The following is a 23,191-nucleotide window of genomic DNA, read 5'->3' on the forward strand; positions in this document are numbered from 1 at the left end:
AGGTTTATGGTTAGAATCTGCAATGCACTGCTTCTCTTGAATGTTGTTACAATTTTTCCTACTGTTACAAACTGTTGAAAGAAAATTTATGATGGTTTACTCGGGTAAAAGTTTGCGGCAGTCGGCTTGGCTAAAATACAAAATGTATGAAGGGAAGCTATTGTTAACTTAACACGTGTATTGTTCTGATGAAAGAAAGAGGTACATTTGAAATTTCTTTTAAATGCTGGAGTTTGAAAATAAACTGCTGAAAATACATGCACCCCCAGAGTGTTATGTGTGGACTCTTTTAGACTTGGATAGAACGGTTGCTCTATCTGCATGTAGCAATATTGTGATGTTGAAAAGCTAAGGTGATGTTTGCACAACTGTCTTTAAAAAAATTTTAACTAATTTCTAACGTGAGAATTGGACCTTACTTTCTGACTGTCTAACTCCAGTCTTTGTCTAGGAATGAACAATCCACTGCTTCTGTGACGTCACATTATGCAGATAGAACACATGACTAGGTGAGCAGTGGATCATGATTTTCAGGAAGCCTATGGCGTCCTCCGTCTTTGTTTAGGGATGGTACCGTTGTAAATCCCTGATATTAATGGCTTCTTACTAGACTTATTTTTGGTTGTTCCTTTTGACATTTTAGTTGTTTTTTCTTGCACCTTTAAAAGAACAAGGCTTAGCTCATGTCTCTCAGCTTTTAGACGTATAGCTAAAAGTAAAGACTTTTTGACAGATTGTATGAGAAAAGCAGTGCATTGTCGAACATGGGTACAGTTTGTAAGTGACTGCACATACAATGTACTATGATTAGTCTACCTAAGGCTAAGATGAATCCAGAAAACTTATCGGATGTTTAAAAGACATCCATGTATTAGCACGCCCGGATGATGATGATGATGTATCAGCCTACTGGTAAGACTTTCCAGGTGAGCCTGCCATATTTATTTTTTGGGGAGTGCTGAATTACGATGTTAAACATGGGCCACAGTTGTCAAATGCTATGGGGAGCTTTGAAGCTGCATGCCTAGAAGTAGTTTTTAGATCTGTGGCACCAAAAGAGAACAGACCTTCCAGGCCTGTGGCATTAAGAACTGTGGCCAATGTTTAACATCGCAGATCAGTACCGACAACAACATGGACACAAAATATTCCCAAAACGGGGAAAAATGATGCGTAAACAGGATACATTCTGTAGTGAGTGTGTATGTTTGGGCATATTTCAGGATATTTGTCAGACAATTAATTTTGCCCAACTCCTCTAGGTTACATGCATTTCGTTACCATCAAGCATCTTGAGGTTGAATCATTGCTTGAATTTTTGTGAGATTTTCTCAGGCTAAGAAAATGTACGAATTCCATAGATTTTTATAGATAGCATTCAATACCAATGCACAATCCTCTGCAGTTTCAAGCCCCTGTCATGCATTCGGGTCCTTCCCACAAGTTTGCTCCAGGTCACTCCTTTTCTTAGCTCCAACCTTCTCCGATCACATCCAAACAGAATAGGACTTTCATATGCATGACCTCAATGTAGATTTTAAAACTTCAAAGTCAGCTGACACAGGACTTATAATGACAGGTAAGCAACCTCACCACCATCTCCTAACCACAGATGACCTTGCTCATGACTAACTCCTAACCATTGTCTGGAGAAATTGGGAGTCCATGGTTGGTTAGGTTTTACATGGCACTACCGATTGGTAGTTGCAGTGATGTATAAATGGCTGTGGTTGTAATTTACCAAGTGAATAAGCTGAAGTGATGTTTGGCAGTCCATACAAAAGACAGATCCTACCTGTCAATCTTGATTAACAGCCTAACCAATGATAGCATGGCAATTATCGGTATGGCCATTGAGAGAGTGTGTGCAATACCAGCTGCATGTCTGTCAAAACATTTGCATTTTTTATGCGATTTCTCTATTACAGTTTTTACTGGGGAAGTGAGAAAAGACTACCTTTAGTCTCAATTTTTTATTGTGCCTGGAAAGCTTACAAAGCATATATACCACTCCTCACATAGGTTCAGACACAATCAGTTACTGACATGAGATACAGTATACTTACTAACATAACATACCATGAAAGTATGTGTTAATTACTGCAAACTTTTATACACAAATCTACCTAATAAAATACCTACTAGTAGTTCAAACCAGTGAATGTTAAGTCTGAAAGTTGTGCTAGTGCCAAATGTAAAATGTTGGCTAATTGCAAGCATTTAAACAATCATATGGCCTACGATTTACAAGTCATAGGGTGGCTTTATCAACCTAAAGTTGTGTACAAAAAGCACATTGTCAAGTACTAGACTTGTCGAAGTACTGAAAATTAGAATTGTGTTATTTCCTCTAGACATCTCTGTGTTGTGTTTACATTCCTGTTGTAAATACTGGGAAAATTCACATTCATGTGGTAAAATCATAATTACTACATGCTCCATGTATTTTTTTTTTGCCACTGACTAAATGTGTGGGATAGTATTGTCATGTTGTCAACACAGCAAAATATCTATCATACTATGCTAAGCATATTTAATATACATGTAAGTACAACAAAATTTTTATATGTTACATATACAGTGTAATACACTATTAGTGTCAGCAGCACCATTTTCATCATTGTTAGTGCAATTTGTGAATCTTAAGTTAAAAAAATTATTGTCTTCGTGCAGTGTGAATAAGAAAGCCATTTTCAAAGCATTAGCCAATTGCAATAGGCAAGTCTACATGTACATTGGGAACTCCCTGACACTGAAATCCTGAGTCCTTTACTTGCAATTGTACATGTAATAACCTTTCATCCTCGAATTAGTGTAAAATAGTACAGTACTGTAAAAACCTCGGGCACAATGAACACAACTAGAAATTTAGGATTATTGCGAACTTGTGGTTTATACAATCATGTAATGTTACAACATTCGGTGAGGTTATACTTATTTACTGTACTTACAAAAATATAGGCCATGTTGATTTGATTATGTGGATGTCGTCCTCTGGGGATCCAAAATCTGATGTAAGCGTGCGAATTCAAAAGTGGCCAGGAAGGTTATACAAATGACTAAACACATCATGGTGGCAAAGAGAACAGTTAAATATTCTTTATCATCGTTCTCTCACATCTTTTGAGATTGGCATTCTATAACACTAGGCATATTTTTTTTACATTTTTATGCAATCTATGGCATATACAAATATTTGCTCATTTCGCAGCTGTTGCTCATCCGCATATTACAAAATCAGCATGGCCAAATATCCAAATATAAGATAAAAATTGATAACAGTTATTGGTCAGGAGTACAGGGTGATAGCTGTTACACTTTAGCTACTCTGTCAATATGAAAAATAAGGTATTGCAGAAAGAAATGGTGTGTATATTCATGATACTTGGCGATTGATAATCCCTACTCCTTTATCTTCAAACTTGGTGTCATTTTTTGCCGGTACTTAAAAATGTTGATAACGTTGATATGTATGAGAAATATTCTTCTGGTATCCAGATGAAGTTTGGGTAAGTTAAAAAACCTTCAGGATTATGTAAGATTTGCTGTGATCTATGAGGTATAGTTTGCTGGTAGCCAATAGCTTTGCCCATACATTTGTAAATCCCCCAACAAATCGATTATGTTACAAAGGCTACATTTGTACAATGTGATGGAGATCAATGGAAAGGATGAGAAGAGAAATGTAACTAGATCCGTTGAAAATAATATACCATTTGGCACGCCACCAAAAACAGATGACGTGTCTTGAAAAAAAAATACACACAATTTTGATCTTTTATTGTTAGTAGTGATGACTTGCCCCGACGAACTTTGTTATGACATTACCCTCACACAGTGTTTGAGTTCCGCATGCTACAAGCTCCGTCTGCAAGCTCTCTCGCACTCCACGGTGCCATGAATAGTCTTCACTGTCGACACGGAAATACTAGGTTGTTCAAATAATGTAATATCGGAAGTAGTTGCACTCGTACCCATGTCCGAGGAACATTATAAGTCTGATTATAACTTATAAGTTCTGGTGCTATCAAAGATTGCCTTGTAGGGTTGACACAAAGTATCTTCCGCAATTATTTTCTGCTACAGGTCTGTCAGCAGAATGTAGTGGTCAGTCTGTAGCCCTGTTACCCCTGAAAGCCAGCAGTGCCAGTAGGAACGAAGAATGGTTGTCTGGAACAGTGACGTCATCTCCCTCGGCTGAAGGCGACTTGTAGCACGACGCGGCGACCATATTATAGGTTGACGCCTTGCCAAACATGTCCCCGAGTTGACATCTCTGCAGTACATTATACTGTGCGGAGTGGGAGTGTTCTTTTGTAGCTGATCCCTCACGCGCAATTTCCAGTCCGCGAGGCCCATTTGACAGGGACTCCAAAGCCACCCTTAGCCTGATGGAAGGACTCTCTCTGTCTTAGTACACTCCATTCCAAAGTTGAAGACCAGAAAGAAAGTTCTGAAGTTTCCTCCTATACTGTTTAAGCACAGTGTGTAATGCTTGGGCAGAAGCGTTCTATCCACAACGTAGGATCTCAGATGCACGGTTCAGAGTTAGGTACATCATTCAAAATGGTTACAAAGTCTAAGAAAGGTTAGCTTACAAGCCTATACTCTCCAAGCAGAGGTTTGGGTCAGTTTTTTAAAATGTTTTTATTGGGCTTTCTATCATATACTGTATGTATCTAAAAGGTACAAAATAGAAAAAAAAGTTAAAGTTTGCTCATACATCTACAGATGCGTAGGGTGGCGCCCATCTCCACTTCAAAACCCTTGGGCCACACATTTGTGCAAGTCATTACAGCAGGGGGCTATTCCGCTGGTAGTAATGTGGGTTTAACTTCCATACTCTTCCTCATTGGTGCTGAGTGCTAAGCAGAGAAAGCAGCATGTAAATTAAAGTCTTTGGTATGACTCGGCCGGGGATCGAACTCACGATCGCGACCTACAGAATGCAAGGCAAACACCACCCACTCGGCCATTGCACCGGTCGGTACAAAATAGAAGGCCTGACAAAAATGCCTAAAACACATAGAAAAAAGTCAGAGCCAAACCTCTGCTTGGAGAGTAACAATCCTACATATATTTTGAAAATAGCAAGAAAAGGTAAAGCCTCTAATAATTTTCCAATGTGCCATGATTGTTTTCTGTTATTCAGCAGCTGTATTGTTTTGTTGCTATATACTACTGCTATACATGTGAGGTATGTATGTTTACCTCCATGAAAAATGGAGGTATGGGTTTCAGTGTGTCTGTCTGTATGTCTGTGTGTGTCACACCGTGCGTCTGTTTGTTTGTGTTTCCGGATATTTGTGGACATCATAACATGAGAACCTCTTGATGGACTACGATGATATTTGGTATGTGGGTAGGGGTTGGAAAGACAAAGGTCAAGGTCAATTTTGGGCACCCTAATGTGTGACCTTGGTACTGCAGCAGAACTTCAATTTTTTGTATCTTTTTACCCGGACATGCTATGGTCTTGATTTCTTGCATGGTGGCAGATAGCTTTTGATGTAAGGAATAAGTGGTGTATGTTTGAGACCCCTAGCAGCTTGCTCTGGAACTGCAGGAGCATTTTTGTCAAAATCTTCCAAGGAGCATAATGGAATAAGGAATGATGAATTTCCATGATATTTGGTATGCATGTACCTGTGGCAGAGATGTACATAATGAAGTGCAAATTATGCAAATTTGGACTTAATTTGCATACTTAATGAGAAAAATCTATATTTACACTGTTTTCCAACACTAAGGAGTCAAAACATGTTACATATATAGTTTGTGGAAGGTGGACGTTAAGCAGATACTAATTATGCAAATAAGTCCCTAATTTGCATAATCAATTTGAAAGTGTCCTAATTCTTCTTAGTACGTGTAGTAAATGATTGGGCTGTCAACAATGTGACCTGTGTACGTTAGTGAAAGGTGTACATAAGCAAGCATAAATTATGCAAATGTTTGTATGATTTCTTTCATTACATGATATTGTTGCAGGTTTGTTTCAGAACTAATAAAGTTGTTTGATTGACCAGTCAACCAGCATCATGTGGACAGTCCTGGATTTGTTTTTGTTGAAGCTATCCTAGAACGTGGTTACATACTTTTGGTTGTTGTACTATTTTGATGATGTAGGAAAATAAATTATTGCCAAGAAGGTTATATTTTTGGTTATTGCATGATGTTGTGTCTCTCTATATGTAGGTCAACAGCATAGAACTTGAGAAGCTGTGTATGGATTTTCATGATATTTGCTACTTGAGTAGCAGTTGCGGAAAGGAAGGTCGAGTTCAAAAATAGTGTCCATTTGTTTGCGGAAAGCGTAACTCGAGAAGCCTTGAATAGATCCTGATGATATTTGGTAACCGCTCAGAAAAACAAAGGTCAACTTCGGTAATGGGCCCCCTAGCAGCGTCCTAAGGTACTGAAGCAAAACTTCCATTTTTTATGTCTCGTTTCAATCTCAAGAGGATGCATACTAAAACCTTTGTGCCAAACATTGAACCGTTAGTTGTAGTCAAAGTTCAGTTTTGAAATAGGTTCCACGACTTCATACCTTCACCAACCTGAAGGCTGCTGTGATGGTTAGAGTGTTTCTCGTTGATTATGTAACAAGGTTTCATTTGCATAAGTTATATCAGTTGATATAATCAGTTGATGTTATCTTAACAAGGCATTTTCTTAACAAAGCATGTTCTAATTATGCAAATTAGGCCTTAATCTGTTACTTAAGAAAGTTTAAACGTGGTTTTTTTTTAAAAATAGGATTTTGTTTAAAACTTGGGGGTTTGTTTAGAACTGATCTTCTGTCTTGGGGTTTATGTTTTGCCGTAGGTTTTTAAAGCCTGTGAGCTCATGTAGAAGAGTAAGCCAGTCTGGTATCCAGCCGTATTATAGCTCCCGAGTCTCCTCTGTCTTCTCTACAACCCACTCTAAGGAACAGTGTTAGGTTACCTGAGCTACCATGCCATCCCGAGAAAGCCTACTGGTAGCTGTAATATATTCAAAAAGATAGTGATAACTAAAAAGGAACCATCCTTCACATGTGTCTTACCAGAGGACAAAAGAGACACGGGATCTATGATACGGCTAGTACCAGGCTACTAGAAGAATACATTCTTGCATAGGGGGAAATATGGTGATAGCACGAGACTATAGCTCACTCCCTGAACATGATGTACTGAACTAATCTCCAAGCAGATTAGCCACAGCGAATAACTCCTTTACCGGCTAAACTCCTTCCCATTTGCCCAAGCAAGATCTGCTTGGAGATAAGTTAAGTACTGAAGACACGACAAATTTCGAGGTATGTGTTTGCACATTTTAAAGTGTCACTGAAGAAAATTCAATTAATTTCATCTTTTCCATAAACACAATCGTCAAAGAAATACAATGCAGCCAAGTGCTTCAGAAGTCACATATATTACATTTGACATATACATTTGTATACAAAGCCCAAACAACAGGCTATATTATAAGTGTAAATATTTTTGAATTGCATCACAAAATATGTCTCTAGTTAAAATTTTCAGTTTGTATACACACATACATGAAATGTATACATGGATACAAAAAGATCATAAAATACATCTGTGGTTAAAATCTCTATATTTTTTGCAAATATATTTGTGTTGTTTACTTTTAATGTCCCATTGATAACTACATTGAGATGACATGCTGATTACAATGTGTATTCCAAAATATGTACCATGCCATTATAAATGTACAAAATATGTGCATAGACAATTGATGCAATCATGTGCAATATTATTTTTTTTACATACAATAGTGATATTTCTAAATCAGACTTCTGCAATAAGAAAATCAATAAATAACAATAAAATAAATCAAACATGTTGAAGCACTGTGTTTATGGTTTTGTGGATGAGACTTCTGATAAATTTACTCACTTTTCTCACAACTTTAACACATTAAACTAACTGTAGACAACTGGTAGGGTATGACTTCTATTGTGTGTGCACCAGTGATGCCACATTCATGTGTATTAGGTCTTGATAATAATCACCTTGTTAAACATACAGTCTAGTGTCCACTATTGTGACACAAAATCCCGTTAAGTCTTCTGCAATTCTTTTCTGCAACAGTTCTGTCAGCAGAATCCAGTGATTAGTCTGTAGTAGATTCTGGAAGTCAGCAGTGCCAGAGGGAAAGAAGCAGGGTTGTGAGGAACAGTGACGTCATCTCCCTCAGCTGCAGGCGACTTGTGGCTCTTTCCCTGACAAGACGCAGCGGCCATGTTGCTGTTTGATGCCTTGCCAAACATGCCATTGAGTTGACATCTCTGCAGTATATTATACTGTACGGAGTGGAAGTGTTCTTTTGTAGTTGATTCGTCAAGCGCAATTTCCAGTCCGCGTGGCCCATCTCTCACAACATCTGGTGCAGTCCAGACCTGCTGTGGTACTTTCCTCTCGAGTAGGACTTCCAGTCCACGAGGCTCGTCAAGTGCAGGAAAGTCCAGGTGGCTCATATTCTGCTGAAACTCTCGGTGCTTGGGAGGCTTCTCCTGTTTCCTACATGGTGCTACTGTAGGAGTAGTCTTCATGTCTCCACCACCGACATTGACAGTTGACAGGGACTCCAAAGTCGCCCTTAGTCTGATGGAGGGACTCTGCCTCAAGACCATTGCATCATGGTTCAGCTTGGAATGTGCTCCTTGTGGTGAGCTGGCCTGTTCTGGAGTTGATGCTGACTGCGAAGTCTCATGGTACAAATCTCCTAGTCCACGCTCATTTACTTCCGTTGGAGAAGCTGATCTGCGTTGAGACAGAAGGAACTGTTCTATGAAGGAGTCAAGCGGTATTGGGTGCATCAGGAAGTGTGCCGGGTCAACAGAAGAGTGTTGATGATCTCCGTGCTGAGGGCAACCATTGAGCAGCAGTGTGGTCAGAGCGGGTGCAGGTTCCTCCTTCGCTTGGTTGTGCTGGTCATTGTCTAGCAGCAGAGGGCAACCGTTGAGCAGCAGTGTGGGCAGAGCGGGTGCAGGTTCCTCCTTCGCTCGGTTGTGCTGGTCATCGTCTAGCAGCAGAGGGCAACCGTTGAGCAGCAGTGTGGTCAGAGCGGGTGCAGGTTCCTCCTTCGCTTGGTTGTGCTGGTCATCGTCTAGCAGCAGAGGGCAACCGTTGAGCAGCAGTGTGGGGAGAGCGGCTGCAGGTTCCTCCTTTGCTTGGTTGTCCTGGTCATCGTCTAGCAGCAGAGGGCAACCGTTGAGCAGCAGCGTGGGCAGAGCTGGTGCAGGTTCCTCCTTCGCTTGGTTGTCCTGGTCATCGTCTAGCAGCAGAGGGCAACCGTTGAGCAGCAGCGTGGGTAGAGCGGGTGCAGGTTCCTCCTTCGCTTGGTTGTGCTGGTCATCGTCTAGCAGCAGAGGGCAACCGTTGAGCGTGGGCAGAGCGGGTGCAGGTACCTCCTTTGCTTGGTTGTCCTGGTCATCGTCTAGCAGCAGAGGGCAACCGTTGAGCAGCAGCGTGGGTAGAGCGGCTGCAGGTTCCTCCTTCGCTTGGTTGTGCTGGTCATCGTCTAGCAGCAGAGGGCAACCGTTGAGCAGCAGTGTGGGCAGAGCGGGTGCAGGTGCAGGTTCCTCCTTTGCTTGCTGGTCATCGTCTAGCAGCAGAGGGCAACCGTTGAGCAGCAGTGTGGGGAGAGCGGGTGCAGGTTCCTCCTTCGCTTGGTTGTGCTGGTCATTGTCTAGCAGCAGAGGGCAACCGTTGAGCAGCAGTGTGGGGAGAGCGGGTGCAGGTTCCTCCTTCGCTTGGTTGTGCTGGTCATTGTCTAGCAGCAGAGGGCAACCGTTGAGCAGCAGTGTGGGCAGAATGTCCTGTGATAATATAACGACATAAATGTATGATTATATTGTACAGAATAGTGCATCTTAGTCAAAGGAATTAGTTTTTAGTTGAATTTATGACATCACAGAACCCACTTTGCTATTCTGTTCTCTTACTCAACAGTACAGAGTTATCTTATTGGATATTGTGGCTTTTTTTCTAAGATTTAAAGGCAACTGAAACCATTCCTATTCATAAAAAAATTCCAACAAAACGCACCTGTTGGAGTTTCCTGAGGAATTCCTTGTTGTTTTCAACCTACCAATAGATTAAAGAGTTTTTCATGTTCAGTTTGATATGAGGAGTGTCTGACATGTGACTTGCTAAAGTTTATACAATCAAAAAAAAGTCATAAGGTGGATATTTCACAGGACCTTATTCAACAATCATAAAATCGTATTTAGTATCATACATAGTTAGAAGTAATAGAAATATGAAACAGAAGAAAATGGACAAAGAAAATCAAGTTTAAAATTGCTGATCTTTACCTGGTTCCTCCACTTACTGATCTATTCCTGTTGAAGGGCAGTCCTCTTTTCATTCTCTTCTCTGAACTATTGAGAACATAACATAAACATACATGTATGTTTGCGTAATTATATTTGCATTTGTATTATGTATGTTTCATTCGAACCCTCGTAAACTCTAGCTAAGCCCTAAATAGGACTAAAGCATATCTGAATAAAGGAAAGGAACGTATATATAGTTCACTTTTCTTTTTCAATAAAAAAAATAATAAAAAATAAATAAATAAATAGAAAAACTGTGGGATGCAAGTTAGAATTTATGACATACCTGGGCCGCGATAACGTTTGATACAGGTGTTCGGGACCGTGTGATAAATATAGAATACAACACGGTGTATTCCGTATCAGCTGAGGTACCAGCCCGACCTCGGGAAGGAGGGAGGGCGATCCGAACCGCGGGAGGGCTGGGACCAAGGGTGATGCGGAATACACCGTGTTGTATTTTATTTATGTCATATCCACCTGAGAAAACCCATCTTTTGATGCGAAATGCGCCAGAAGTTGAACAAATTTGGGGCCCTCGAACAAAGACTTCCACCAGTAATGTTCTAACGTCCAAATAAGGTATTCGAACTTTCGACGGCGCCACATTCGTCCCACTCGACATAGTTCGATTTATTTGAATGGAGCCTGTGTGATAAGCCCGGGCCGTACGGATAGTTATCACCCGGTCCGGAACACCCGTATCGAACGTTTTCGCGTCACAGGTATGACATAAAAAGCCATACCGCACAGGCTTTGAAGTTTTATCACAAAGGCTTCCATCAAATATTTTGAACATACTCTGCACACGCCAGTGTGGCGCGGTCAAAAATTTGAATACCTGATTGCAGTTGTAACAATGTTTGTTTGAGGGCACCAAATTTTCTCAACTTCTAGCGCATTTCGCATCACAACGTGTGTTTTCTCAGGTGGGTATGACAGAGATAAAATACAACATGGTGTATTCCGCATCACCCTCGGTCCCAGCCTTCCCGCGGGTCAGGCTGATACCTCAGGTGATATGGAATACACCGTGTTGTATTCTATATGTACGTACCTTCTGTTTGTCCTGCATAATCGATGTTGGGTCAATCAGGACATGTTGTGGGGTTTGGCTGCACACACGTGTTTTGGTTGCATCCAATCTGTTAACGATGAAATTAATTCATCATGATTCATGGCATACCTGGGCTGCAATCGATACAGATGTTCAGGCCCAGGTATTATCTTGGGTTATCACATGGGCTTCCATAGAATGATTCAATGTGTTTGCATACACCAAGTGCACCACTGTCCAAATTTTGCAAAACCGGGTTTAGAAGTTATAATTGCTGTTATCATCTCCATAAAATGTCAATTTGATACTTGTGACATGTGTACATTAGTCAACATCACCATGCATAAATCATGTAAATGTGTAAGTCATTTGCATAAAATTTACAAAGCTCTAAATATTTCATGGAGGTATGAGGTCGCCGAACTCTAGTTATAATTGCTTTGTTCTTGGCCACTGAACTTTTATTAATTACCTGGCACATTTTGCTTGAAGCTTGAATGTGTGTTTTCTTGGTCAACTAAAATACAATGTGGTGTTCATATAGCTACTTATATGCCGTTTAATGACAGTTATTGCTTGAACATGAACTTCTAGGCACACCTTTTCAAGATATCAAAAGGCTACATATAATCCAAAACACCCATCGACATAACACTCGCCTAGCTCAAGGGGGAGGATTCAGACTCAGCCCAAACCAAAAACCTCTGCAGCAAATTGGACATTCCCGTACAGGTGTGTAAAGTCTTACAACACATTCCCACAACACATCAAATCTTCACCATCTATGTTCATAAAATACACTAAAGGCAGACTACAAACACAAACTTACAAACCTCTGCAGCACTGGTGGTAAAAGACATTCATTGACAACTATGTATATAACACTATTTAACACTGACCTCTGATGGCCTCTCAGCTACATGACCTCTCAACTACATTACTTTTACTGTTACTTGTTTGGTTAAACAAATAAACAAATCAAAGATAATGAAAAAAGACCTAGACCTTTTCTTTTCTGACTCTAGAACAGCCACACGAGTCTTCAGGGCCAGAAGTTCCTCATCTTTCAGGGAGATCCTGTTGTGGTGCACAATATGGACAAAGCATTAAATCGGCTGTTAGAAATAAAATATCAAGTTTTTGGACGGCAATAGTGTGCTCTCTCGTTATATATACTGTAGATGCATTTAAGTTCATGGGGATTTAATTTTGCGGTAGTGGGAAAAATGACTTTTCGCGGTGGTTTCAAGTTCGCTGTAGCACCAATATGCACTGTAAGTCTTTTACTGCCATGGAAAAATGTTTGTGGTGGTTTTAAATTTGTGGTGAAGTGGCCACTGCAAAAACCACAAACATAAAACCACCGCAAACATTTCTGCATTTACAGTATTATAACTTTATATATAATAGTACTGGTGTGCGGTCTCACAGGGTTCAACCCACAGGACAGAGCCGCATGGAGACGTGGTATGAAGACTGGCCGACTTCTGCCTACCCCTGCGTCAGGGAATCCAGCAGCAGTATAATCATCTCAATGGATAGTGAGTGTGAGTGAGTGTGAATAAATAGGATAAAAGTTAGTCCATAGTCATCATATTATATATATCTTGTTTGAGTGTGTGTGTGAGTCAGTCAGTCAGTCTGTGAGTTAGTCAGTCAATAAAAGTTTGGGTGAGTCATTAACAGTAAAAGGGAGTGATAGCTTGTGTTTGTGAGTGAGTAAAAAGTTGGGGTGAGTGTAGAAGAGTGAGTGTGACTGTGAGTGCGTTATTGTTGATAAGTGAGTCAGTGAGAATAATGTGAGTGAATGTGATTCCATGAACCCATTGAACTCACCCGTGTCGTGTGTTTTCTGCCTGCTCTGCGAAGCGTTTCTCCAGCTCTCTGATCTTTGATTCTGCCTTTGTTCTCTCCCTGAGTGAGAGAAGTTAGAGTTTGATGTGCTATTTGGGGTGGGTACCAGTACAGTGTACCAGTACAAAACCGTTTTTTCTTATTGGACCGATCCGGAAAAATCGAACCTCAAAATATCAGCTTTGGACAGGATGTTGGACCTATTAGAAAATGAACAGATTACTTGATCTGGCAAAATTCACACGTTTGGGGGCTTACCTGTGGAAGAAAACAATAGGAGCAAAGTAAAGTTCATAGTCATTTCTACCAAGTTTTGCCGTTTAAATAGCCTTATAGGAATTTAAAAAGCCAGTGTGAGGCAAATACTCCACAAAACAGATTTATTTGTAGTGAAATGGACCATTGTTATGAGTACAGTCAATTCACAAGTTTTTACATACTTAATCAGGTCCAGACCTGGACCTGATCCTCTGGACCTGAACCGGACCTGGACCTGAATTTTCTGGCTGGTACCCACCCCTAGTTATTTACAAAAACAAGAAAGAAATTTTCAAACAGGACTTGATACTAAACTGTACTGACAATACCTTTAACATCAAAATACATGACTTTTCAGCATTTTGAAAAATATTTAAAACATAATTTATAAACTCACCATTCATTGTCTTTTTCGAGAAGAGCCACATTAGTCGAGAGCCGAGAAATTTCCTCTTCTTTTTGGGCAAGCCTGTTGTGGTGAACAGAATGGAAAACAATATTAACTTCTTTTTAGACAAGATTTGTTATTACACAAATGTGTAAAAGTTAGCAGTGAAGTATTTTGAACAACAACTGTGTACATTAAGTATTTTGAACTACAGCTACTAGTTATTCCAAAATCAGTAGGAAATATCAGTATCTTGTCTATTATTCTTAACTAACAGTAACATTCCCAAGTCTCAGATCAAGGCAGAATAAGCTGCAGTAAGTAGTTGAGTGAGTGAGTGAGTGAGTGAGTGAGTGAGTGAGTGAGTGAGTGAGTGAGTGAGTGAGTGAGTGAGTGAGTGAATAATTCAGTTAGTGAGTAATTGAGTGAGTGAATAATTAAGTGAGTTATTGAGCAATTGAGTTAGTGAGTGAGAAATTGAGTTAGTGAGTGAATGAGTAATTGGGTGATTGAGTGAGTGAGTGACTGACTATCTGACTGACTGACTGACTGACTGACTGCTGACTGTCTGACTGACTGCTGACTGTCTGACTGACTGACTGTCTGACTGACTGACTGACTGACTGACTGACTGGTTTCTTGAACCCAACTCACCTTTTTTGGTACTTTTCTTCGTCCTTCGTGATTATCCTAAGGGAAGATGTAAAGGAAATGTAATTATGATAGTTGTGTAAAATTGAAATCACCAAACACAGGATTTGGACCACTTTCCATCAAATTCTATAACTGTCAGGTTTTTTCTTCATTCATCACGTTTTGATTACAACACTGACTGCACTATTGTTAATTCTTTTTGTTTCAGTTCCCAAATTGATGCAATATTCAGATTGCCTAATTGGAATTAAAAATAACAACATTTTACAAGCACTTAAAATATGACGGTCTAACTATATCTAATATGTAGATTTTGTGTTCAGGGGTACTGGGTGGTTGACCATCCAGGCTTGAGTGTAATGCTAGTTCACCTTTATCCGCAGGGTAACTTATATCCGTTGTTTTCAAAAGCAGGGTATTTAGGGCTATAATTCCGATGAATGTGAGTTCAAACTGATATATTTTGAAAATACAGTTTGAAATCACCGTCCGTCAACTTGATATCCTTAAATGGGCTGTTTTGAAAAACAAGGGATATAGCTTACCACACGAATAAAGGTTAACTAGCGTTACAATGTTTTATGTACAAGCTAATTCTCCTTTTATATATTAATAGCTGACATCATTTTCCTAAAACTTTGATTTGTAAGATCATTTGAAAACTTACATTTGGGCAATCTCTAGCCGGTTGGCAAAGTTCCTGGAAACAACCCATAAAACATAACGTTATCATAGAAATGACAACAATCATGAAATACTGTAAATGCAGAAATGTTCGCGGTGGATTAATGTTCGCAGTTTTTGCGGCGACCACTTCACTGCGAACTTAAAACCACCGCAAACATTTTTCTATTATGGTATTAGACTGCAGTCGATGGTGTTACCGCGAAATTAAAACCACCGCGAAAAGTCATTTTTCCCGCTGCCACGAAATTAAATCCCCGCGAACTTAAATGCATTTACAGTAACATAAAGATATGCCAAAGCTGTCAACCTGAATAATAAAGTCTATTCATCTATTACAACTTCAGGCTGTTAACTGATAAGAAATAGAGAACTAAAAGTAGAAGTTACAGTATCAAATTAACGTTTGCCTTTAAGAAATGTACATTTTATGCCATAAGACATTGGTTCAGCACCAAGGATAGGGCAGAAGTCAGTAGAATATGGTTGTTCTTACCTTAGAATTTCATTCCACTGCTTGTGGTCTTTAGTCTGTTCTAGTAGCCTGTAGAAATCAACAACCAAGTCTAAGTCTAAGGAACTGATAGCATTTTCAACACCCAGAAATGGTATGAAAATATCAATTACCATATGCCTAAACAACATGATTGTATATCATTAATCTCAAATGCATGAATTGCTTGGCATGGGCAAATAGTTAACGGTTTAATTTCTATTAGTGGTATATTTATGCTACATTATCCTATAGCCAGGCCCCACGGACCAATCAGAAGGCCCCGTTCCACGTTTGTAATGATGCCGTAACAAATAGATTCAGTCCAGGCCGGTGTGTATTGCTCACCGGCCTGGCACACGTTACAACTATACTTTGCATGCAAATAACACCTGTATGCATTAGCTATGCTTATTTAACTCTTTGATTGGCAAAGTCAGTGGCAACAAACACGCCGTACTTATGCATAATAAGATCAGCACAAAATCCGTGGCATCTTAGGGCAGGGAGCATCTTAGGGCAGCCTCCGTTAAATTAACGTTTGCCTTTCAGAAATGTACATTTTATGTCACAAGACATTGGTTCAGCACCAAGAACAGGGCAGAAGTCAGTAGAATACGGTTGTTCTTACCTCAGAATGTATGCCTTATGGGCTCCATCTTTATCCATGATAATCCTGAAGGACAACAAATTAAAGCAAAGTAAGTAATTGTAATCTTGCCTCTAAAAAGAAAAGTATCTCTGTCATAATCAGCTAGACTGAAGGGACCACCCTATAAGATATTATTAAATAAATAATGAACTTTAATTTTTTGTATTTTTTTGCTGCTTTCATATCTAAACCTCTTTGATATACTTTGCTATAGCTATGCCACTCATTACCAGGTCTCGAAATACTAAGCTGCATTGACTGTTACCACCTATAAAGTCTAAAAGAAAAAAATTGCAATGGTTCCTGAACAATTTCAGTATGATCCATACTAAATTTAGAGTGGTGCAGGTAAAACTTGTCTGGTGCAGGTGATTTTCAATGTTACCTGCACCAGTGCAGGTTAATAATGCAGAAAAAAGGATTTCGAGCCCTGTTTACAAATATTTCCTAGATAGCAGTGACGAGATACATCCATTCTTCCAGCTATGGTAACAACTAATAGAGCCCCTCAATTTTCTGCATTGTTATAGCTGCAAATTCTGACTCTGACTACAGATGGTACTAGCTAAAGCTGACTAAAACTGATTCTTACTCTCTTAGCGAGGGCCATGTGCAGCAGCCTCTCTGATTTGGCTGAGTAAGAAAAGAAACATGCTGCAATAAGAACAACATGAAAACAAACAAACAAGATAAAGCAAAACAAAAGAAACTTTTGAAAACAATTTCAATCATGATGTAAAATAGGATACACATCAAAGAATACTCTACCATGGCCACCATGTACCAAAACAACTGTTAAAGCTTGAAATTCAATGTTGTGTGTTACAAAATAAAAATTCAGGCGTTTCATATCTGAAAATTCAGGTGCACCGAAATGTTGGGAGAACAGCATGAAATAATGTTGAAACCTACTAGTAATTATTACAAACCTCTTTTCAGAGTTTGAACATGAAATTCCATGGTTAGTGTTAAAATGTCAGCTTTGTCAAGAGCTACATCGCAAAGGTTTTAGAATTGTTCGGGTGAGGCTATGCTGTGTAAATGTGCTTGTTTACAATAACGTTTGCATATATACGTTACGTATACCCTTCACAACCTGCTATATGCACCAGAGCACAGCTCTATGCATGGGATGCTCAAAAGTGCAATGCACCCAATATTTTGAGTTATGATTTCTTACATTTAATATACATGGCAAGAAATTGGACATTGTGAAACATGGGGCATTTCCAAACCTAACAGAAGACCTAACGTAGAATGATATTGCACCCAAGGGAATACACCGATTTTTGCAACACAATCCACCATACATGCCAATCAATCAGGTACTTGAATTTCATGTTGTCTGGGCTGGGACAGTATACACATTTTCCATCAACCCTTCGCCCAAAACCCTCCACAGCCTAACAAGGGACACACGCCATCCTGACACAAAAGGGACACGTTACGCAAGCCAGTTCAAGCCAGTTGCGTGTCCGCTATCTCGAGCTGCGATCTTTTCGTCAAACGTTACGGAAGTGGTCCTGTGTGGCCCGTTGACGGAAGTGGTCAATTACACGCAAAATCCAAACACTCAGGGCCCCAACGAATATCGAAACAGTCTATGTAAAGACACGAAAATATGAAAAAATGGAGCGTTTAATACCAGTCCTATAATCTTTTAAGGAGACACAGCCCGGTGTGATTCTTTTAGTTCATGTTTACCAGAATCGTTGGAGAATGCCCCACTGAGCATCATGCACGCCTGGCTTGGCACGTGTTGAGCAAATGTGCTTCCAAGTGTAAACTCGAAGGTCATACTACACATTTTACCAGAGAAACATTTTTTTGAAATGTTTTAGATTATGCTATATGTAATATTTTTACGAGAACTTTGCTTAACAGAAGCTCGGTGACAGCTTGTGTACTGATGACTGCTAAATTCTCCCAACAGCCGGATTTTTCCAGCTGTGTGCTCGCCGGCCTCACGTTTCTTCCCCTTCACAGCGTTCTTTAGAGGAAAATTGGACATGTAAGCTCCCAAAGTTCTGCACAACATTTTGAATGTCGGAATATTAGTTCTCCTTCTGATGGCCAAAAATCACTACCTAACAAATGAAGTCGATTTTGGTGGTCATTTTCAAAATCGTCAACCTCACACACAAAACAGCACCAAACTGGGTGCAACGCAGACGTGATAACGCCAGAGGGGACGTCACTCTATACAGCTTGGAACGCCGTGGTAGCCACACAGGACCACTTCCGTAACGTTTGACGAAAAGATCGCAGCTCGAGATAGCGGACACGCAACTGGCTTGAACTGGTTTCCGTAACGTAAGGGTTGACAAAAAAATCGCAGCTCGAGATAGCGAACAGGCTTCCGTAACGTAAGGGTTGACAAAAAAATCGCAGCTCGAGATAGCGGACAGGCTTCCGTAACGTAAGGGTTGACTAAAAAAATCGCAGCTCGAGATAGCGGACAGGCTTCCGTAACGTATACGTAAGGGTTGACGAAAACATCGCAGCTCGAGATAGCGGACCACAGCAGGACCTGGACTTAATTGACCACTTCCGTAATGTAAGGTTTGACGAAAACATCGCAGCTCAATATAGCAGGCAAGCAACGGGCCATGAACGACACCGGGCAACCTGTTAGTCCTCTGTACTGAAATTCCCAAGGGAGACATGAATGAACCCCTGGTGTACATTTTACTCGTAGCCACTGAAGGCAGACTGTTATGAAAACACAATGATGTATTTAAATCGATAACCCGTTGGTTTGTAAGCTTATTTGTAAGTTTTTGAAATGCCCCATGTTTCAGAATGTCCAATATTTTGCCACTACTGACATTTAACGTTAGTTCACCTTTATCCGCAGGGTGCCCTATATCCGTTGTATTCAAAATTTGGATGTTCAGGGATATCAAGTCGACAGACGACGGTTTCAAATTGCAATTTTTCTTAAATACTGCAGTTTGAAACCACAATCCGTCCACTTGATATCCCTGAATACCCCACTTTTAAGTACTACTGATAAAGGTTACTTCGCGGATAAAGATGAAGTAACGTTACATTTTCTGCAGACAGTGAATGTGCATCAAGTGACCTTACAACAAAAAGCACTAGGACTTTACAGTGCTGAACAAGGGCCTGACATGACAATTGACACTTGTAAAGAAACCAGAACTTACCTTCTCAGAAACAACCAAGTCGTCTTCTGCTGTCCCCTTTTTCAGGCTGTTGATCGTCCTTCAGTAAAGAGAGAGAAACATTGTTTAAGAATATCAGAACCAAAACACACATATCTCTCGCTGGTGCAGAAAACGATATCTTCCATGCATTGCTCTCATGTTCAACTCATCTATCCGTCTACGTAGGCCAGTTTCTTTATAATGTATTCCAAATGCGAGACCAGATTAACCCTATCCAGACGGGGTGGGGGTTTGGTTGTGGGGTGATAATGATGATTAAATTTTAATTAAAAGGATAATGAGTTTCATTAAAATGATAATGAGTTTCATACCATTGCAAAGAAAATCACACTGCTTTCTATTGCTATATAATATATTGAAATTGGTGCAGAAACAATGGAAATATGTTAACCAAAGTTGATATTCCAAAGTTTTTGTGCCAAATTTAGATACAGATACAGATACAGATACAGTGTGCCCTTATTGATAGTAAACTATGTATAAATATTACATATTGATGTACAGTTCTTACTTTTCCTGGTCCTGTTCTTCTTCATCCTTTTTGCTGAAGAGTTCAGAAAAACTGTGAAAAGGTATTATGATCATTAATAATTGAAAAAAATACAAGAAAAACGACAAATGCTTTTCTGGCACTATGAAAAACATTTAATTACATCATCATCATCCAGGCGTGCTGGTTGCACGGATCATTTAATTACAGAATGACTATTCGATTATGTTTTTGTTAATTGATGAAAATAATTTCAAACACTTGATTTTCCAGCAACTGTAATTTATAACCACTCCATTTTTACCCCCTCAAGAAAGAACAATTGTGCTAATTGAACTATGATGTTGACCATATATTTTGTTTCCATGTTTTGACACAAAGAAAACGTCTCTCACCTGAAAAATCGCCCAGCAAGGGCTCGCGGCCCCACCCACTTTCGTTGCAAAGGATCTATGAGGATTGGCTGAATAAGAAAATGGAATGTTGATAAGAAAACAAGAAACAGCATCAAAACAAAACAAACGAAATGAGACCATTCAGTTTCCTTTAAAGGGTCATTCCACTCCAGAAGGGGGTGGTGTTTTCCAATAGATAATGTGTCAATGAATACATAATCAGCCGAATTTTGTGGAATTCACCTTGGGATAAATTACGCGATGTGTGTTTTGTAAAACAATATGACACTCACTAAACCCATGCAGACCCTACCAATGCATTCCCTGTACGTGTAGACAGTTCCTTTATCGTGAATAATTTCTGCATAAATGCTAAGCACACCAAGAAGTTCAATTGTTTACAAGATATCAAAGAACACATAACAAGATGTATATTTCTTAGCGCCCCTGAAATTAGCTTTGTAACCTTACCTAAAAATTTTGCATTGTATTCAACCATAGAATTAATTCAATTAGCGGGTACTTGGGGAGTTTAGTAGAAGACTGAATGCTTTTGAGGCACGTGGAGCAACTGGGTACTTTATCGTATGATGTGAAGTAGTATGTATTTATTAATTCCTAAGATGTATATCTATCGGAAAATAACACTCCCATGTGGAGTGGAATGCCCCTTTAAGTTGGTTATTGGACATATGATTTTTTTTAATCATAAAAATGTATCTAGAGCTCATGATGAATACAGAGGGAAGGGATGAAAACTTATCAAATTTTGTTCTAATTATATTCACTTCCATGTTAATATTCAAGTTCAGCATATTATTTTCAAAATCTGACAGCAACAAAAATTGCACCGGCATGACTCAAGTATACATAAATTAAGCGAGAGGAAGTCGAATGTCCTAGAATAGATTAGACGCATATCTGCATATATTATTTATAGATGTGTATGATTGTTTCCATTGTTACCTATATATGATCCTTACCATGTGTGACCTGTACTTAGCCCAGTGGGGCAAAAATGTGCAATAAAGGTCTTCATTCATTAATCATTTGTTCGCATAGCTCTTACGAGGTAAATTTTTGAATTAGGCCACATCATGTAACTAAAAAATGATATTTTCTGAAAATTCTTTTCTTGCAGTAAAACTTTTTTTTTTCAAATAGTGAATTTCAATTTCTAAATTGCATTAAGATTATTCAATGAATGTTTTTTTTCAACGGACTACAAAAATAAAGTGCACTTCTAGTAGATTTTACCTGCAACACTGAATCGAAGAAGTATGGAACATACTGAAATTGTTCAGGAACCATCATTTTATACTTAATAGGTATAAACAACAGTCAATGCAGCTAATAACAATCCACATGCGCCTATAGCTATACCATTGTATAAAACCTAGTACATAGTGCAGGTTAGCTGCAGATAGACACCAGACCCAGCATCAATTTTACCTGTACTATCCGGCATATGCAGGTGGTATTTCGAGCCCTTCAAATTACAGAAACAACACGGTACAATTCATCGTGGTGTTAAAACTCTAACGTTATTTACAGGATTAAAAAAAAAACAGAAAACCTACCGTGATCTTGTTCCCAACCTCAAAGTCGTCAAGCATTTTCTTCTTCGTCTTCCAGTCGAACTTTGTAGTCGCCATTGTTTGACTTCTTCTCATGAAATAGATGACTGTAACGCCTACAGATGTCATTAAAAGTCAATGAAAACGGTCTTTAGCATTTATAATTAGTTTATGAATCTTCTAATGTTTTAGAAAGAAATACATAGTTGTATATCATAGCTGCCGCTTAAGAAAATATTCTGTCTTTGTCCTTGATAACCTTGGTGACTTTGACCATGTTCTATCCAGCCTCCGTAAAAACAGAAACTTTTCAACAACAAAAACAACAACTTTTCCGGTGCAATTCACACAAAAACTCCCGTTTTACATCTTCCAAATGCCCATCTCTGTGTTGAGAAAAATGATGCGTAAAATCTGACTATGACTTTGAGATTTTTCATGAATATTCTGCTGAATTTTCAGCCTTCAAACGGAGAGAGTAAAAAATCCCCACCTGCTTCTAGCGCTGGCTAGCTGTCATAGGTGTAAATAGAACCCGTTTCCATGGCATCGGGAACAAACATGGCGAATCGAACGCTTAGGGGGAATGAACTTGAAAATCACGCGTTGAACTTGCAAAACTTGTGCTCAAACTGCATAGTTTCTACACGCCTTGATCCACATTCAAGCCTTCTTCTTGTTTCTAATTATATCTTTGAAAAAAATATCCTATTCCTACTGATCAAATAACATTTAAGATGTGTTTTGATACCTTTTTTGTCCCGGTCATTCCTGTATGACTTGCAGCGGATGAGTACAGTTGCGGCAACCAAGTTGCGGACGGGACTAACTGTTGTGAAAAAATGAAGCGGATCGTGTAGAATATTCGGCCCTTATGTACTCAATATCCAATATCTGTCTTGTAATAATGGCCTAATTTACTTGATCACTGATCGAGAACAGGCGCTATAATTTCCTTGATTAATGCCAGAAGTTCGGTACTACTTTATGTCGCGGATGAATGTATAAAACGCCTTACTGTAAACTACTCCAAGGCCACAGCACGTAAATTTTATGGATGACATTCTCTGAAGACTGAAAAAAAAGTAGTGAGATAGGGCGAAAAAAAACAAGATGGGTAAAAAAATATATGCAGTATACATGGTAAAAA

General features: G+C 39.3%; 1 protein-coding gene across 1 annotated transcript; it reads right to left on the bottom strand.

Moving 5' to 3' along the window:
* Positions 1-9,783: 9,783 nt before the first annotated feature.
* LOC118415308 lies at positions 9,784-22,548 on the bottom strand. Its single transcript, XM_035819811.1, has 17 exons — positions 22,535-22,548; positions 22,045-22,157; positions 20,465-20,532; positions 20,091-20,123; positions 19,559-19,616; positions 16,981-17,021; positions 16,368-16,412; positions 15,740-15,787; positions 15,227-15,259; positions 14,560-14,595; positions 13,915-13,986; positions 13,242-13,319; positions 12,411-12,482; positions 11,406-11,493; positions 10,328-10,393; positions 10,059-10,097; positions 9,784-9,829 (listed from the first exon to the last, which is right to left on the bottom strand). Exons 2-15 carry the CDS (start codon positions 22,135-22,137, stop codon positions 10,349-10,351), a joined length of 810 nt encoding a protein of 269 aa, XP_035675704.1. The 5' UTR covers positions 22,138-22,157; positions 22,535-22,548; the 3' UTR covers positions 9,784-9,829; positions 10,059-10,097; positions 10,328-10,348.
* Positions 22,549-23,191: the final 643 nt, after the last annotated feature.

This window comes from Branchiostoma floridae, chromosome 5 (genome assembly GCF_000003815.2).
Source record: "Branchiostoma floridae strain S238N-H82 chromosome 5, Bfl_VNyyK, whole genome shotgun sequence".
NCBI lineage: Eukaryota > Metazoa > Chordata > Leptocardii > Amphioxiformes > Branchiostomatidae > Branchiostoma > Branchiostoma floridae.